The sequence below is a fragment of the Platichthys flesus genome, chromosome 7, assembly GCF_949316205.1.
Source record: "Platichthys flesus chromosome 7, fPlaFle2.1, whole genome shotgun sequence".
NCBI lineage: Eukaryota > Metazoa > Chordata > Actinopteri > Pleuronectiformes > Pleuronectidae > Platichthys > Platichthys flesus.
The window spans coordinates 23,794,993-23,813,579 of record NC_084951.1 but is presented as its reverse complement, the minus strand read 5'-3'; the positions used below and the strand labels follow the sequence as shown (position 1 = coordinate 23,813,579).

General features: G+C 43.8%; 2 protein-coding genes across 4 annotated transcripts; both read left to right on the top strand.

The window, feature by feature from the left end:
- Nucleotides 1-1,062: 1,062 nt before the first annotated feature.
- rap1aa (RAP1A, member of RAS oncogene family a) lies at nucleotides 1,063-10,148 on the top strand. Of its 3 annotated transcripts, none has more exons than XM_062391885.1 (9): nucleotides 1,063-1,123; nucleotides 2,455-2,598; nucleotides 4,624-4,711; nucleotides 5,379-5,447; nucleotides 5,536-5,592; nucleotides 5,690-5,830; nucleotides 7,363-7,506; nucleotides 8,159-8,277; nucleotides 9,375-10,148. In XM_062391885.1, the coding sequence occupies exons 3-8, from the start codon at nucleotides 4,655-4,657 to the stop codon at nucleotides 8,246-8,248; spliced, it is 558 nt and encodes a 185-aa protein (XP_062247869.1). In that variant the 5' UTR covers nucleotides 1,063-1,123; nucleotides 2,455-2,598; nucleotides 4,624-4,654; the 3' UTR covers nucleotides 8,249-8,277; nucleotides 9,375-10,148. The 3 variants fall into 3 exon arrangements, with proteins under 3 accessions (XP_062247869.1, XP_062247870.1, XP_062247868.1); XM_062391886.1 differs by lacking the exon at nucleotides 1,063-1,123 and adding an exon at nucleotides 1,338-1,357; XM_062391884.1 differs by lacking the exon at nucleotides 1,063-1,123 and adding an exon at nucleotides 1,820-1,871.
- Nucleotides 10,149-12,118: 1,970 nt separating this feature from the next.
- On the top strand, nucleotides 12,119-18,458 carry xkr7a (XK related 7a). The gene is made up of 3 exons (XM_062391104.1): nucleotides 12,119-12,712; nucleotides 14,872-15,071; nucleotides 15,313-18,458. Exons 1-3 carry the CDS (start codon nucleotides 12,180-12,182, stop codon nucleotides 16,266-16,268), a joined length of 1,689 nt encoding a protein of 562 aa, XP_062247088.1. The 5' UTR covers nucleotides 12,119-12,179; the 3' UTR covers nucleotides 16,269-18,458.
- The last annotated feature ends 129 nt before the right edge of the window (nucleotides 18,459-18,587 follow it).

The following is an 18,587-nucleotide window of genomic DNA, read 5'->3' as shown; positions in this document are numbered from 1 at the left end:
GAATGTTCTGATGCTGTTAACAATGTAAAGAACTGTTGTAAATGTTTTTAGGCAGTAAAAGTAAAGTGAGGAGGCTTTGAAAAAATAAAAGTAGAGATAAAAACAAGTCAATCGTTATATCGTATCATAATACTAATAATAAAGAGTTATCATCAATAGTTTATAGTAGAAGTTTGGCACAGACCAGGACTAAGAGGCAGATGCAGGAATAACATGTTAGAATATGATTGGTTCCTCAAACTCCAGGAGGAGAGAACCCCTCAGCAGAGTGAGCCAGTGGTTGTGTGGTTATGAAAACTAGAACAGCTGCAGTGAGAACAGTTGTTTGGCAGGTGACTTTTTTCCTGTGGTGTTTGAAGTTAGATCCAGAAACTTGAATCCTCCCCAAGTGAATTTAAAAGATGCTCCAGTTTGTGTTTGTTCACTTTGGCGCGGAGAGATGGGCTTTTTTTTTTCAATTTATAACGAAGAGAGACAGTTGTGTTTGTTTGTTTGTTTGTCTGTTTGTGTCCGATCTGTGCACCATCACTATGCAGCATCTGATGGATCTGATATTATTCTGCAGCAGGACAACAGCTCCATGATGGGTGACCGTGTTGGGGCCTCCTCTGTTTGGATCAATCCCTCTGACAAACTCCTTTTCCTCTTTTAAATATCTTTTAAAGTCTGAATCCACCTTGAACTTTTTAAAAATATTTAACCTTTTACCGAATAAAGATCTGGTCGTCTGTTAGTCTATCTATCTATCTATCTATCTATCTATCTATCTATCTATCTATCTATCTATCTATCTATATATCTATCTATCTATCTATCTATCTATCTATCTATCTATCTATCTATCTATCTATCTATCTATTTATCTATCTATATATCTATCCATCTATCTATCTATCTATCTATCTATCTATCTATCTATCTATCTATCTATCTATCTATCTATCTATCATCTTCTTTTGATAAAACCACCTAGACTTTATGCTGAATATGAGAATAAAGTAAAGTTCGTACTCTCACCTGTGAGGCTGTGATTGGCTGACCCTGGTCCAATCAGCGGCGGCTGTTGTCCGGTCTCTTCCGTACATTCTCAGAGGGATCGAGCTCGCACACACAGCGGAGCACGGTGAGTGTTTCTCGGGCTTCTCGCTGCAGTAAACCCCCTCGGTGTCGTGCACGTATCCGGCCTGTGCCTCCACCACGTCGGCCTTTAGCTCCCGGATACGTCTTTGCCTCGGACGAGACACTTCAACGACCTCCGGCTCCCGGGGTTCGCTGAAATATTCTCTCTGGTGAAATAGCTTAGCTTCCCGGCTACATGGGAAGCTAACGCAGGCTACGACCAACTAACGAAAACTCGGTTTGTGTCCTAAAACCATTCGACCCCGTGTTTGTGTGTCACTTCTCTGCAGACGTGTTGTTATTCTCCCGCGTGCGAAAAGTACTTTAAGCTGAGAATAAGTGTGAAGAATTAAAAAAAAATAACATTTTCAGAGAGTTCCGCCTGGTGCTAGCCTGCTAGCTAACTTATTAGCTCCCTGGTGTTCGCTAGATCAGTAACAACAACTTAAAACCCGGGTTTTGCAGGAGTTAAAGTTAAACTCTGAGTTCATCTCTGTTTCCCTAATGACTTTATATCTGTTAACTTTTGAAAAAACTTGTTAGTGAACAACTCGTTTCTCTCCTGCGCGAACACTCGGGGACGCTAGCTAGCCTTTACCCCAAACGTAGCTGCTAGCGGAATGCTAACGTTAGAGTTGTCAACCTACTTTCTTTTTTTTGTTTTTGTGTCCACCTCCACAGAGTGAAAGCGGATAAAAGTTCATTGGGGTTTGGTTCGATAGCAGCGCGGGACTTTGACTCCCTTTTACCGGGTGAGCGGCCACCGTCTGTCGCATTGGGAAACTAATAACCACACCCTTCCTTTCGAAACCAACTGCGCGTCAAGTTGCCACGAAAATAAGTTGATCTTCATGTCGTGTATCGGAAGCAAACAAGATGATAGAAGAATATAAACTCACACGAGACACTTTCAATGACTTTCACTAAACTATTAACCTAAATTAATTGTTGGTTTATAATCTATTTGCTCGTTTTCTCTTCGATACATTGGTTTTTCAGTTTGTTGACTTGAGTCGCTCTGTTCCCAACAACCTGCAGAAAATCAACTCTGTGGTTAATGGTGTAAACCAAAGATGTGTTTTTTTTTTTTATTCTTGTGTTGTGTGTTGATCAGCAACAGGTCGTTAGGGGAGTAAACAGAGTTGTTTATGTAACATGTGACAACTCACCTCCTGACTCCATAAAGCAAGATCCCCCACAGCGCTGCAGCCATATAAAGTCTTTATTAACTCGTCCTGTGGTCGTGCACACATGTTACAAACTTCCGCTGAAGGAGTTTCTCTTTGTAATGTTGTAATAACCACTGATATGATGTGTTCCCTTGATTCGGTTTAGGACCAGTTTCCTGTCTGAACAGTTTGGCTCCCGACCAGCCCTCTGCACCGGCCCGCTGACATCGGTGTACCCGAGGATCTGCACCGGCCCCCCTCCCCTCCCCAGATGTGGAGGGAGTTGACGTCTGCAGCAGCCGTGTACACAGTAGGTCGAGCCGCTCTCGTTTCACTGTACTTTATTTTTCTGCAATTACGCCAGAGGGCTTTTGTAAACCGTTGGGCGAGAATTTGTTCATATTTTACTACTCTGTCGTAAATGTGCCATGAAAGTGTTTATAAGCTGTTTGCACTGCAGTCACCAGCTGACAAACAGAAAGTAGTGAGTGGGTTTAGTGAAGGTTTCAGGGTCGAGGGCTTGATACCTTAAGTGTTTCAGTCTGACCTCAAATCTTATCAGCTGAAGCTTTATCTTATCAAACGCGTTTAGTGACACCCACGTAAATTCACACTTTCAACACAGCATAATTTTCCGCTGCATACATTGTGAGTGTTGCAAATGCATCAGGCGCACTGCACGCTGACATCCCCCCCCCCCCCCCCCCCCTCAAGGTGAACCCCCTAGCACTGGCGATGAATTCAGCGCCCTGGTCATGCATGCAGCCTCTGATCCCTGTCCTGTTTGTATGGTGTGCTCGAGTAGAGGAGGGTCATTACAATGGCTCTTTGTAGAGGCCTCGTGTGCCCGTCGCACAATGTGGGCTTCTGGTGGTGCTTCATGCGCCGTAGTTAGAATTGCAAATGCCGGTCGAGTGTGTTACAGAGTGGTTTTTGTATTGTTCGCCTCAGCGTTTCACAAAGGTCCCACAGATGTTGTCTGATTAGTGGATTCAAAGAGATTCTCAAATGAGATCTTACTATGCACCCACCCCTCTTTGACATTTATACATCAAATGAAGATGACATTTGCATTTCAGAGTAGCCTTCAATACATAGTTCATCGAAAAGCACAGCGTTAAAAACTTTGTACCACATACGCATTTGTTAATACTTCAACGATATTGTTTTTTGGTCATCAGCTTCCTCACTTTAGTGATAAGAAGTCTCAAACTTCACACCTCAATTCAGTCTCTCACTACTTAACAGAGCAGGAAGATCAACTCAAGTTGTATCTGACACAATCTGAAATGTGACATATGAAACCAAAACAACGGCAGATTTGAGTTCAAGGTGGTTGCTTCCTGGCAGTTATTGTTGCACACATTTTTTGCATTTACAAGTAAAATAAATAAAATAAAAATGTTCATGGAAACTCAAAACACAGAAGAAAAGTGTTTTAAGATTGTCACTTTATACACACGGGGTAATTCTTGGGTGTTTGGATGATCACATTCTCATTCTTGTGACTGTTCTTTTTACTGCCTGTAATTTCTAGGCCACGTACTGAACTGTGTGAGGCTGATGCAGTGGATGACGGGTCACTCTCCAAGGCCGTTCTCCTCCATTTTACAATGAGATGAATTTATTTTGTGGCACTGGAACTCTTACCTGTCAGCTGAACTCCCGTTTTCAGGATCTACTGCACTTATACGTCTACACAGTGAATCATAAAGTGTTTATGATGGATTCACTTACTATCAAACAACCGATGAGAATTTCTAAAGTTCAGGAGTCAGGCTATAGTTTCAGATCCTCATGTTTTGTATTTTTATTTTGTTGTATTTTTTAAGAGGCAACACCCCTATCATCATGACAGATGCAGTCCCATGGTAGTGGGTGGGACAGAGAGCACATTTTTTGGCAGCAACACAACATTTTGATCTGCTGATGTCAGCAGGGATGTTTTCATTGTTGTAGATACTGTAAAACAGGGCGTTCACACTGTCCACAGCGTATTTAATAGCCTCAATGTTTCCAGTTTACATTAGGATTGAGGCTGGTTTCTGATTTGAGTTCCTGCAGCAGCAGAAACAGTCCTGGGTTACAAACAGACCGGTCCAGTGAGTTATTGATCGTGACAGAGATTTTACACAAAACAATTCCATGAACGAATCGATAAAAATGGGAAATTTTCATAATGAATTATGGATTTAGGTATTTTCCTTGGCACAGGGTAATTTAAATAAAAGTTGAGCTAAATAACTTGTTTTAAGGTTTGAACTCATGGGGTTTTCTGTAGCTGAAAATGTCCCTGTTAGGTTTTGTCCTCATCATCCTTCCTCTGTACTTTCAGACTTTTGTGCTGTCCAGTGAAGTTGCCCACCATGCGTGAGTACAAGCTAGTGGTGCTGGGATCCGGAGGTGTGGGAAAATCGGCACTGGTGAGTGACGGCTGCAGCATCAATGTGTTTGTTTGTTTTAAACAAGACGTCAGTTATATTCTATAACAAACTTATATTCTGACAATTTGAGTTAGTGCTACAAAAACAATTTGTGCTTTTCAATGCAATGTTTTACTTTCATTGCTGAGAATTATTTACAAAGTGCATCAAGAGGTCTTAAAAGTAAACGTATTTACATAGATCATTTAAATGACTGCAAAACACTGTGATTTAATAAAATAAATGACTGTAAAACTATTGTTCCAGACCTTAAATATAATGTAAAATTTAAATGTGGACCTTCCATTAATTATTTATTTATAATTTTTGAATTCAATACAGTTTCTTTTTACAGCTTGTACAGGTTTTAGTTGTTATTGATGATTTTATCAGCAGTTATTGTGACAGGTGATAAAATGTCAAACATTTAAATAAATTACCCTAAAGAAAGCAGATAGATATCAAGACAGAAACAGTTTTAGGTACACAGTGATGCTTACAAAGAAAATCTGTTGACCTGTGCTGGTGCTGTATTAATAATTAATAACTGCTGTTACACTACAGTACACTACTGCTGTAGACGGTACACACGGCTACAGCACACGGTCATTTACATGTGTCACAGTAAATATGTGAGCCTTTCCTCTGCTTCCTTTGTCCTCTACAGACAGTCCAGTTCGTGCAGGGCATTTTTGTGGAGAAGTATGACCCCACAATAGAAGACTCCTACAGAAAGGTAAGATCAGAAACTCCTACAGCAGTAGATATTAATTTAGCAAAGCAGTTCAACGATTGACTGTGTGAACTCGTTTTATCTCCAACAGCAAGTTGAGGTGGACGGGCAGCAATGTATGCTCGAAATCTTGGACACGGCTGGAACAGTAAGTCGAGACACCCGCAGTTTTCACAGAAGTGATCTTATGAGATTCAGTGCAAACAGACTTCTGATGGTCTGGTCCATCTCTGATTGTTCTGTAGGAGCAGTTCACAGCAATGAGGGACCTGTACATGAAGAACGGCCAAGGCTTTGCTTTGGTTTACTCCATCACAGCACAGTCAACGTTTAATGACCTACAAGACCTCCGGGAACAGATCCTGCGAGTTAAAGATACGGAGGACGTGAGTGTTGCTCTCTTTAAAAAGTGTTTTTATAATAAGTCATTTATTTTTAGAGTTCAGAGGGTTTTTTTTTTAGCCAAAAATGTGGAAGTACTGTTCTAATGCCATTTTCTCTTCCTGCTACTGATACCGGCCAAAACCGAGTATCTATCCGATGCCAGTGAATGAAAAACAACAACGATGTAACACATTTTAACACCTGCAGTCTCCTAACCCTATATGGAAGTATGTGAATCTAGGAATACACAAACAGTGAACTCAACAAGTTCTGCAGTTATCTTTCTTTCTCTGCGGCTGTCTTTGTTTAGTTGATCGTGTCATTTGAGTGCATTTGAGTTCGTCCTTTTTTCCCCTTCGCCTTGAAAAACTCCTCCTGCTCGTTCACGTGAGGGTTCTTCAAAACTCTGCTGCTCTAACTAAACTATGAAATCTCTAAAAAAAGAAACCTCATGTGTTGGTTTTCTCAGGGCTTGGGTTCTTAGTTCACCGGTGCCATATAAAGATTATTACATTTAGCGATTCATAATTTTATAACATTTTAGTAGTTGACTCTGTATGAATCAGAATTAAAGGGCTTCGGTTTTCAGCGTCACTCAGCCCTGCAGTGCTCTAAGACACCGAGGAGAACGTTCTCCTCAGTAATAACCTTCTGTGTTTCTCTGTATAATCACTTCAGACACGTCACTCCCTCATTAGAGAGAGGGCCGAGCTGGGGGGGTGACATGGTGGAAATGTCAGAGCCGCTGTGAGATGCTCTCTGCCACTTACGCTCTTAGTCTCGGCATGTCTTGATTTAGAATGGGGATATACAACATGCTGAGTGGGCTTTATTTATTCATAGCAAATTGACGACTGGTCTTCGTGTCTTGGTCGAGGCCTCGCTTTGATTAAGAGTAAGCTAGAGAAAGGATCATGTGATCACATTTGCAAACTGTCTCTGAACCATCTTCAAGTGGTCCAGATTGTGAATGGACTCAGGCAAAAACTGAATTAATGGGTTAAATCATGAACATGGAGAGAGTCTTTATAAATGGCCACACTTACAGGGTTCAGATATAAAAGCACCTCACACACTTTGGGATATTATTAAGATTATTGCTCCAGAGGCAACGACGCACCACCTGACATCTCATGTGACCTCACGGGGGAAGCAGATGTGCACAAAGTGGAGAGAATGATGAACAAGTCTGGATGATGAATATGTTTGGAGAGACCCGATGAACACAGGTTATCTGTCTTACCATCCAGGTGAGATGGTCTCACCTGGAGAGCAGACCATCACCTGATAAGGTCTCTGTGTCTCTAATTGGCCGATGTAATCATCCCAAATTCAAATCCTTAAATTCAAACATGACTGATAATTATCAGGACGACCCAGATGAGGGTCCTTACATAACCGAGCACTTCGGGAGGTTTAAGAATGTTCTGTAACTCTGTGAAAAAATGTGTTGTTTAATAAGCTATTTATTCCTGTTTCATTAGTTAAGAATCTTTGTGCAAGCTTGAAACTCTTAACGTTTATATTCAATCAGGTTCCCATGATCCTGGTGGGGAACAAGTGCGACCTGGAGGATGAGCGTGTGGTCGGCAAGGAGCAGGGTCGGAACCTGGCCCGTCAGTGGAGCAACTGTGCCTTTTTAGAGACTTCAGCTAAATCAAAGATCAACGTTAATGAGGTACGTTCCTATTGCACATAAAGAATGTGTGACATACTTAATGTTTGTTTATAAAGGGTAGGGCAGGAGTAGCTGGATTTTAATTAATTTAAATCAAGCTATTACAATTTGCACGAGCAGCTGTTGTAGTTGGTAATGACCGTGCTACAGTTACTGTTGTGACTCCAGGTGTGAAGCCGCCTCTGGCCGTCACTTTGTTAACTAACAAACGATCCTGGACACTGATCTGCAGTTTCTCTCGGTTTGTGTCTGGTAACGAGGTAAAAAATACGCCAGAGGCAACTAAACAGAGATTCTACTTGGCTCCTCCCTCCCTCTCTGCCTCCCTCCCTCCCTCCCTCCCTCCCTCCCAGGAGCAGTGACAAACACTAACTCTCTGCAGACACTGGGTTGGTGTTCAGTTCCACAAACAGCAGGAGCGGATGAGCCATTAGGCATTCCTGCTCATCTGAGCTGCACTTCACTTGTAAAAAATATAAGGTTTCCAATACATTGTAATCCACGTTATTGAAACATGACTTCAATGGCTGCAAGTCTTTTTTATTTCTGTTAATGTTAAAGTGACTTTAATTGCATCAGTGCCTATTCACTGGAGGATATTCGCTCCGTGCTTTAGTAAAATGTCGTGACCTCTGACCTTTCTCTGTCGTAGATTTTCTATGATCTGGTGCGACAGATCAACTCTAAAACGCCGTTGGACAAGAAGAAGACAAAAAAGAAGGGTGGCTGCACGCTGCTCTGAAAAGCCCTCCCACTGTCGCTCAAGGCCAGGTGAGTGGGTGTAAACAGCGTTTATTCCAGACACGTGCAGAGCTGCTGCTGCTCCCAGAACATTCAGACCGCTACATTTTCATTTGATTCTGAATTATCATAATTTGGTGGCAAATTGTATTAAATCCAAACTTCAATTAATGGAAGAATTGTTCATTTTGAGATGTGCTAATAAAGTTTGGAGAATGTTTTTTTTTTTTTGTCAAACTCTTACCCAGCTTCCAGTGTCATCCAAATTATTCAAGCCTGCGTGTGTGACAATCTATTTTACAGATTCATCTTTTAATCTAATCAAAGTTAGTTTGAATGTTTCATATGAACTTTTGATGTAGGAGCCTTTCTGGAACGCTCCTGCTGCTTCTGAGCCTCGTAACAGTATTTGTAATCTGAACCGTCGGTGTTGCTGCGTGTTCCGGCTCATTTACTTTAAATAATGTACTGTGCTGATGTACTGTACTTTCAACATTAGCAGTCGGTGTTTACCAAAGCGTCCTGTGTTGTGTATATGTGAGTCGTCTGTTTACATTCCTCTCACTTTGACATGAGAATCTGCCTCTGGAGACTTGAAGCTTGGTCCATTATTTAATTCAAGGTTTTTAGCTGAGCTGCAGTGAACTGTAACACTATGAGCATCAAGTAGGAGACATAATCATTTTTATTTTTATTAAAAGGGATCTTTTAATGATCAATATGAACACTAAAGGTTATAACACACAGCGCCTCCTGTTTTTAATGTTCCTACATTGGACTTCATTCTAATTTGTCTATGTTAGGTGGTTTAATCTGCACGGTTTAATGTTTTCACTTTATGCACCAAACAGGAGTAACACTTGTTTATTTTTGTCAAATACAATGATTATTTCTCTTCTAACAAGCTAATCCTGCCCGTCTTGTCACTTTTCAACCTGCTCAGTGGGCATATTAAATCCTTATGTCTCATAAATGCAGTGATGGCCGAAGCTTTTGACAGTTTCCAAGTGACACAGTCAGGACAGAACCACTTTGAGAATGAGACTTCTGCTCCAACAGTTTGTGTCGGACACAATTTACGATCATCTGTATTGACTTTTCTCTTTTCCTTCCTCCTGTACTTGCAGAAACCCTAATGATTAAGTGTTTCCCAGTGGATGGTGCCAGCATTCCAAGTCCTCTCCAGAACATTTGAAACAGGCTGACAGAGATACACTCGCAAAAATGGCAGGAGACGGCACATACTGTCACGATCTTCTTCTCTGCTTTTTAATGGCAAAGAAATCTGACTCTTTTTTCTTTTTTTCTTCTTTTTTTTGTCTTGTCAGCCTGATGACAACTGTTTTTGTCGTCATCTTTTTTTGTGTCTTTTCTTCTCCAAGGTGTCTTTCTTTTGGAAATACAAGTTTAAAAGAAGAGACCGTGGGTTTAAAATCCATATATGGGAACTAAAAATGTTTTTATTAAAAGTAATAACAGTCTTTGGCATATTGTGACAATACGTCTGCAGAAGAAATCATGTGAAACGTTCGCCCTCTCGGCCTTCTCGTACTTTTCTGCACTAACGGTGTCGACAAAGATGCGTCATTGTCCACGAGTTACTCGCTCCTACTCACAGGAATGTGTATTGATGAATTAACATCTTTCCTAAGTGACTTTGTTTTATATTGAGAGCTGTAAAGCCTTCCATATTTCCCATAATATATTCTACTTCCATTTTTGCATAATAAAGCTAAGGAAATTAGTATTTTATAGACTGATGGGGGAAATGGTTTGTTCTGATTTGTGTCTTGAGGCTGAAATTGTATTGTACTAAACCAACTCTAATATTGCTTCTTGCGTTTCCCTGTCACAGATGATTTTCCAGCTTTTATGAATGATTAAATTTTAGTACATTTTCATTAGTTGTGTTTTTTTTCACTCCGACTCATTTAAAATGCTGCTGAATGTTTCAAATGTTAATTTATCTTCCAGGATTATAAGCAGAGAGATAAATCAACATGTTATCGTGTTGATCTGTATGTTCGTCTGTCAGGTTTCATTTTGTTTCTGCAGCAGAACTTGTTTTTAAATGAAACTTGATGATTATCTAATGAGGGAATGAAGTGATGACTTGACATTCAGGTTTCAAGACAGAAATAGTACAACTTCAGGTAACTGTGATAACATCGCCTGCAAAACTTTAATTTCAGGTTTTGTAGGTGCTGTTATCTCCTGAGGACTTGTTTATGTTGTGAATCATAATTATGAAATGTACTCTTACATATTTATAACTTATGATTTTCTTAAAGTATGAAGGCTGTTCTTAAGAAGTATCAGTCAACTTCTGTCCTCTGCAAACAGTAGCTGAAGCAGATTATGTGCTGCTGAGTTCCTGTTGTTGCAGAGGACACCGATGTGAGAGGATCAATAGCTCCTAAAGAGCCTCGACGAGCTAAATCCGTAACTGGAGTGTTTTCCTGTCGGTAGAATCGACAGCCGGAGCCCGAGTCACCAGAGTTTTTGCCGAGGAGGAGTCGGATCAGTTGATGTGCTGCAGGGAAAGAGGAAGTGAGACTCCAGACACTCAGCTGCAACGGAAGTGAAGCGAAGTGAAGGAGAAAAAAGCAGAATAGAAAATGATCAGGTGATGGACTTGGCGAGTGAAGGACGACAAATTTTATATCTATAGAAGCGTAGCTCCTTAAGCAAAACCTCACCATCCCAGTTTCACAGTCTGTGATGGTTTCAGGGTTTTCGGGAGGAAATTAATTAAATTAAACTTGTTGTTCTACGAGTCTCACAATTTTGTGTTTATCAAGCAGACATAAATTACATTAAGTGCATCTGGGGCTTTCGAGGCCTCAGCAGTTTCTGGTGATCCAGCCTTAATCTCTAATTGCCTCTGTGGATGGTGCAGTGAGTCAGACTGGGTCTTCTTCCAAATATGTCATGCCTGCGAAAGGGTGCTGGAAAAAACTTCTGTGAATAACGAAAAGCTGATGAATAAATTGTGGAATCCAACATTCTGGCTTGTGGACCCTGAACAAAAAGCATCACCTACTTTGGGCCCCTCCTCCTGTTCTTGTTTGCAGTTCAAAGGAAACAGAAAGAAAGAGGCAAGGGCGGCAACGTTGTGAACAAACGAGGAAACATCACGATTTCTTATCGCCTCGAAAAGTCACAACATAGTTTAAATTTCCTCTTTTTTACCTGTGCTGTCTCTATTTTGTCTGTTTTTACCATAATGCTGAGTATTAATGAGCAAACATTTCACAGGAAGGTTAGAATGAGGGAAAATAAGAAGATATTACAACAAATTCATGCATCAGAACTTTTTCCTCTTTAACGACCCCTAAATTTAATCATGTGACCATTTGGGGGACACCGGCCCCAAGGTTTGGAACCACTGGACTAAACCACATGAAAAGCTCATGCATGATCGGACAATGTCACAAATAGTAGTGTACGGGGGTTCCGCAGAATGAATGATTTTGCACATTTTGTTCTACTTTTTCAATGAAGTTTGATTGTGAATTCAACACTTATATATTGTTCTATCTATAATTAAAGGGACTGGGCACATTTCCCACCACAGGCTCCAGGAGCATTTATGATTAAAATGTACAAACGACAGGTTTAAGTGCTGAGGAACATGTGGAACCTCAGGCCTGCAGCTGGAACCCCTCAGATAAAGTTCCCTCTGCAGGTGACGGAGCGGAGCTGCAGGTTTCTCATCACCGCTGTTAACATCTCATTTCTCCACATCATCACCGCTGATTGATGAGCGCTGACTCCCCGGCTCCCTCGCCTACCCCCGGCGCTCCTCCCTGCCTCTCCCTCCCCTCCCTCTCTCTCCCACACTATGCATCCAGACGGACAGGCTACACGACCCCCCTCCCCCTCTTCCATCATTTTCCCATCTCTTTCTCACTCTCTTCCCTACAACAAACATGGCCGCGAAATCTGATGGTGCACCCGTCTCCGAGCGCAACGAGATCCCACCCGAGTGTCCCTCCAGGTCGGACCCGCGGCCGGCCCCGCGCCGCCTCGCCGAGCAGCGCTACTCGCTGCCGGACTGCTGCTGGGCGCTGTGCGCCCTTTTGGTCTTCTTCTCGGACGGGGCCTCAGACCTGTGGCTGGCGGCGGACTACTACCTAAGGAGGGACTACTGGTGCTTTGCTCTGACTCTGGTCTTTGTGATAGTCCCGTCCGTGGTGGTGCAGATTCTGAGCTTCCGATGGTTCGCATACGATTTCTCGGAAACCGTCGACAGCGGCACGGCGGCGGCGGCCGTGGTGGCGGCGTCGGGCGCGGAGGAGCGGGACTTCAGCACCAAGGACAGCGGCGAGCGGGGCGCTGGCTGCACCGGGGCGGAGGCGCTGCCGGGGCCGGGATCCACGGGAGGAGCCCGGGGCTGCTGCAGGGTCCTCGTGTGGATCCTCCAGGCCATCATTCACACCTTTCAGCTGGCACAGGTCTGGAGGTAAGTCTGAACATATATGAGAGGGGTAGGTGGGGGGGACTACACATTCAGCCTTTGTGTGCACAAGTGTGTGTGTGTGTGTGTGTGTGTGTGTGTGTGTGCACATGCATTCCCCAAAGCCCAGCATCCCTCCCTGCATGTGGCTAAACGCTTATGAAACGTAATCATCCAGGGGAGGTCTGTGCCCAAAATGCCACAATGTCTTTTCGTATTGTTTGACATTTCTCTGTGTGGCTTAGAAAAGCAGCATTAGACTCCACCCACCCACTCCCCCAACCCCCTGACGCGCTTTTAGGTCAATCATCTCCAGCGAAATCACCAACTCTCCTCACCAATCGCCTTATAGAGGGAAAAAATCCCTTTGTCTTTTGAGGTTTGGGGCGAGTCTGCAGAATGAACACTGGTGGATGTCAGGGCAGGTTGTGGTGATGTGTGGCCTCACCTCCCCTTCACTGCTTCAGTTTATTTCCAGGATGCTTGAGCCTCCCATGCTCTGATAAAATCCCTGATCCCCAATCTGCTCTCGGTTTAAAGGGGGAGCTACTCTCCGCCGAGCCCCTGCGATGTGTTTAATCACCAGACGAGCTGCTCTCACGTGGATGGTAGAAGGTCTGTAGGTCAGCTGCTCAGTCAGTGATGGTGAGGCTCAGACCTGAGAGCTCTGATGGGGTTTGACAGGCCTTGGACTGCTGCCAGCCGGGAGGAGGCATTCACATGAGCTGTGGTGGGAGGAGGGTCACACGGAATCAGATCACGTTCAAGGGTAATTTGTGTTTTATAGACATATTGGGTTTTTTTTGCAGGAAGACAAATAACGTGTAATAATGAAATCAGATACAAATCAATTGATTTATTTGCAGCTCTCTCTGTCTGTCTTTGTGGTCTTTTCTTCCTGCCTCCTTAGACAGCCCCTGGGTAATATATATATTGATTCCTTATTTCCTCCTGGAGACTTGGACTTCTGTGTGTGTGTCTGTGTGTGTGTGTGTGTCCAGGAGTACATTAAAAAAAATTGTGGCGGCACAGAATTACCGGTAATGCCATTAAAGCTGTTGTGTGAGCTTCATTTATCGCTGCTGCTCTCAGACCAGTGTGTCTGCACATTAAGAGGATTACCGCTGTGTGTTTTACCCTCAGCTGTTAACTCACGAATGATCCGTCACTGATACACGGTTAGTCAGGTGAGCCGGGATCAATTTGGGCCGGCCACCAGAATTAAATGTCAGCACACACGAGATGAGATGTGGGGTTGTGTTACAGACAGTGTGTGTGTCTTCCTGTACGGCCCAGCCTTTGACCCTCATTACTGCACATATGCTCCATTTTCTCAGTGTGTTACGTCCCAAGGCGCACTTTGTGAAGCACAAACCTGGAATAAAAAAGGGCTACACAAACTCCCTCGTGGTTCAGTGGGCTTGTTGACACAGGGCTCCTCTGACCCTTCTCCCCGAGGCAATTACTGAGACATTTATAGCGTCAGTCCTCTGTAGCAACCAGCGGTCCTTTTCAAACAGCGTTGGGTGATGATAGCGACAGTCGTTTGCACGTTGTGTATTTGCAGAGAACAAATAGATGTCCCATGTCAACACATTTGTGCAGAAATGTGTTTGCAAAGTGCACGCTGCTACATGATGTGTGTGAGTTGCACAAGGTCATTACGGAAAAGGTTGAGAAAAGGTTGGCACGACATGTCAGCCAAGCTCAGGAGTTCACAGAGGGATTTTCAGCGCGGTCCCCCCCCCCCACACACACACATCTTCAACCTGACAACGAGATTCAGAGCGTTTGTTTGTATTTCTCCTCTCAGCAGCCTCATCATATTTTGCCTTTGCTGCAGCCCCCTAGCTTATTTCATTTGAAGAGAGATGGCAGACAAGCTCTGCACCATCCCCACCCCCCAACCCCCAGTGTCTGTACTAAAATTAAAAACCACAGCGCTGCTTAGTTCAGTTTCAGTCTAATCTAAATCCCAGAGGAGCAAGCAACCAGCTTTTTTGGCAAGAACTACTGACAGCTCCCCGAGTTTGAAATAATGAGCTATGACTTCTGAGAGTCTGTGTTTGATGTTCCAAAGTTTTTGAAGCAAAGTATTACAACCTGAAATCCGACTTTCAACAAAACTTAAACCTCAGTGTGTGAACCGTGTCTCTGATACACAGGTATGTCCACGCCTTGTATTTGGGCGTGCAGAGCCGCTGGCACGGGGACCCGGAGCGTCGCCACTACTACTGGCGCATGATGTTTGAGAGCGCCGACATCAGCATGCTGCGCCTGCTGGAGTCCTTCCTGAAGAGCGCCCCTCAGCTGGTGCTGCAGCTCAGCATCATGATCCAGGCCACTCAGGTGCTGCCGCTTCAGGGTGAGTGGCCCCAAAAAGAACAATCACAACAGTCATCAGCGCCATGTCAGAAATAAACCATCAGTCAATCAATGGCTGCAGCCCACGCTGGGCATGATGAGTCACTCAACCCAGCCGCCACTGAGCAGAATTTATATTCTTGATGTGCTAAACTTCAAAAACCAAGTTTCCCCAGAACCATTTCCATCCTCTCTAACTTCTCCATCCCTCTCCTCCCGTCTCCTCTTCACTGTCTCCTCAGGGCTTTCAGCTTCTGCCTCACTGATGTCCCTCGCCTGGATGATCTCCTCCTATCAGAAAGTCCTGAGAGACTCCCGAGACGATAAGCTACCCATGGCCTACAAGGCCGTCATCGTTCAGATTCTGTGGCACCTGTTCACCATCGGGGCCCGTACTCTGGCCTTCGCCCTGTTCGCCTCCGTGTTCCAGCTCTACTTTGGCATCTTCATCGTGGCCCACTGGTGCATCATGACCTTCTGGATCATTCAAGGCGAGACAGACTTCTGTATGTCCAAGTGGGAGGAGATCATCTACAACATGATGGTTGGCATCGTGTATGTTTTCTGCTGGTTCAGCGTGAGAGAGGGCCGCACCCGCTGCCGGATGCTCATCTACAGTCTGACTGTGTTCGTGGAGAACGTGGCGCTGACCACTGCCTGGTACCTGTACCGCGGGAATCGTACCTCAGACTTCTACGCCGTCACCATGGTGTGTGTGGTGGCCAGCAGCTACGCTCTGGGCACCTTCTTCATGTTTGTGTATTACTGTCTGCTGCACCCTGACGGCCCAGTCTCAGGATGGGGCTACATCGTAGAGAAGGAGGTGCCTGTGGAGTTGCTGGCCTCACCCGCCACCAGCCTCCCCCCTGACCTGGTGAGCAGCCCCCCCAGGACCCTCCAGAGAACTAAAGGCTCAGACAGGGAGCAGGGGCCTGGGGTGGACGGAGACGTCTTTCAGGTTCGACCGCCTCGAGGAGCTCAGGTGCCGGCGCAACACCTCACACCCAGAACAGAGGGGCCTGTCATCCGGATAGACCTTCCCAGGAAGAAGTACCCGGCCTGGGACGCTCACTTCATCGACCGCCGGCTGCGTAAAACCATCCTGGTGCTGGAAAGCGCTGCCCCAGTCACACCGAGGATTCAGTACCGCTGTCTGGGCACACCCAAAGAAGTGATGGAGTTCGAGACCACCGTGTGATGTGCTGAAGGTGCTGTGACTCAGCTCGCTGCCATGTGGACATCCTGCCTTAACTAAAAGTGGCAGGGGCATGACTCTCACGGAGCAGTCTGTTTCAGCTCCACGCCGACTTGATCACTCTCTCTACTGTCGAGAAGTGGAGACAAAGAGAGGGACGGAGTGCGGTGGCTTTATTTATTACAAAGGCAGAACCCTGTGATGATGTTGTCTACTGATGGTGCATATTTTAGTTTCTGTATCATTTCTCAGGTCAGGAAGTGGTACAGGAAGAGCTTGGCGGCAGAGCTCGCCGTCCGGTGAACGAAGAGAGGAGCCCGTGCGAGCGGTGAAGTGGAGCTGTGTGACGATCAATCAAAGGCAGCACGTCCTCGTCAGTGGAGGTGTTTCTGCTCCTCCTCTCCAGGCGGGGCGTCGACCACAGAGGCAAGCCTTCAACATGCATGACTACTTATGGCAGCTAGAACCGAAAACATCACCCAACACCATGTAGAGCGGAGGCATTTTGAGATGTTTTAAACACAAACCTACAATAAACACAACACAGGACCCGATCGCCATAATCATTATTTCCCATAGATATTCACTCATGTTGAAGGAGTCTCTGAAAAATGCTGCTTCAAATCTGACGGGCAGTTCAAAGGCAACATCTGAGTTGAATGTAAAAACAGTTAAAATGTGATATTTGTGACAAGGCTTCAAGCATTTTCATGCTGTTAGTGGGATTTACAACATTCCTGTGGTAATATAATAGATATATCACTTGTTTTTGAGGTAAGCTAGAACAAAAAAAAGAGGTTTGTGTGTGTTTACAAGTGATCTGTTGTTTTTGGGACATGCCGTCACTATTATCCTGACCAGATGCACCTTCATCCAGAATGTGTATGCACCAGATACAATAGCTACAAAAAGATTTCCATTACATTCACAGGATGTATTCTACAGAGGGGACTCACCACAGTTGTATTTTCATACTACACACGTTCATTTCCATGTAAATTAAAGTGTACAATGATGTGGACGTTACCGAGGGACAGCACCGTCTGTGGTTGTACTTTGTTATCAGAAAAAAATATATGTCAAATTAGAATTAGCCACAGACTCCAGACTCCGAACAGAATAGCTCTGATATTATTGATAGAACAGGCATGTGATACTTTTGGTAAGACTTCATTTTACAGGTTTGCTATATTCTCATATTTTCCTCAAAAGTTTCCAAGAAAGAAGAAAGTTATCTGATGTGTGCTTTAGAGAAATCAGAGCAGTTGTTGATTCCAGATTTCTGATATTTCAATAACTGCTTCGTATAAACACCAGATACGTTTTTATTGATTATTGGAAACTTTGTTCTTTGCAATTCTCTGCATGGTCAGCTGAAAAAAAAGAGTTGAAGTTGCAGTAACTTATTAAATTGAAATTAGACATGAAAAAATCAGTAAAATAATTGATTAGCTTATTGACAGAAATATTATCTGCAACTATTTTGATCATCGCTTAATCATTTCAGTCATTTTTCAAACAAAAACATTGAAACAACTTCTAAATACCTGCAGACGTCAGACACTCAAAAGAGACGTTTTGCTGCGTTTCTTTCTTATATTTTATAAACAGAATATTTGAGCATTTGGGGAATTGATGTGGTAATTTGCCTGTTTAATAATGTCTGCGCTCATCTATAAATACAATTACATAAAAAAAGTTCTTTCCAAGAAGCTTTTAAGAAAATAACAAGGAATTTATGGACCCGTAACAAGTTCTTAATTTCATCAGGGTTGCTCTTTTATAGAATAGTCACAAGTGAAACGTTTCTGAACTGCGTTTGTGTGTGTGCGTGTGTCTGTGTGTGTTTGTGTGTATGTGTGTGTAAGCTCACATACCAGCATGTGTATGAGTGTATGTGGATGAGGGGGAGGGGCTTTTTGAATTTAATTTGAAATAGTGTCGCTGAGACGCGACAGTTTTGTTGTAAACACTGTCGGCTCCTCTTCCCCCCCAGATGACACAGAAATAAAGTACCGGCCCACAGAGCACCTTTACCACACCTGTGTCAGGACCAAAGCCTCAGAGGCTTCACATTGATGGTGCTAACGGTTCTGAGGCCATCAAGTAACAACCACATTACAGATGAGCTTGTCGTGGCAGGAGCTGAGCTGAGGCTGTACCTCAAACATAAAGCTAGAATCAAAAAGCCTTAAACTGTTGCTGTTCAGAGCAAGAAAAAAAACCCCGTGAGTGATCAAGTAGGTGAAGACAATTTCATTATGTTGTTGTTGCTACAATAAAGAACAATGTGTTTATCTGACTCTGACTGAGGGTGCTGTG

Excerpts from the sequence above, each read along its gene's own strand:
- rap1aa (XM_062391885.1), top strand. The coding sequence starts at position 4,655 with ATGCGTGAGTACAAGCTAGTGGTGCTGGGATCCGGAGGTGTGGGAAAA. Across the intron at positions 4,712-5,378 it reads GTGTGGGAAAATCGGCACTG|ACAGTCCAGTTCGTGCAGGG; the intron begins GTGAGTGACGGC and ends TGTCCTCTACAG. Across the intron at positions 7,507-8,158 it reads CAAAGATCAACGTTAATGAG|ATTTTCTATGATCTGGTGCG; the intron begins GTACGTTCCTAT and ends TCTCTGTCGTAG.
- xkr7a (XM_062391104.1), top strand. The coding sequence starts at position 12,180 with ATGGCCGCGAAATCTGATGGTGCACCCGTCTCCGAGCGCAACGAGATC. Across the intron at positions 12,713-14,871 it reads CAGCTGGCACAGGTCTGGAG|GTATGTCCACGCCTTGTATT; the intron begins GTAAGTCTGAAC and ends TCTGATACACAG. Across the intron at positions 15,072-15,312 it reads TCAGGTGCTGCCGCTTCAGG|GGCTTTCAGCTTCTGCCTCA; the intron begins GTGAGTGGCCCC and ends CTGTCTCCTCAG.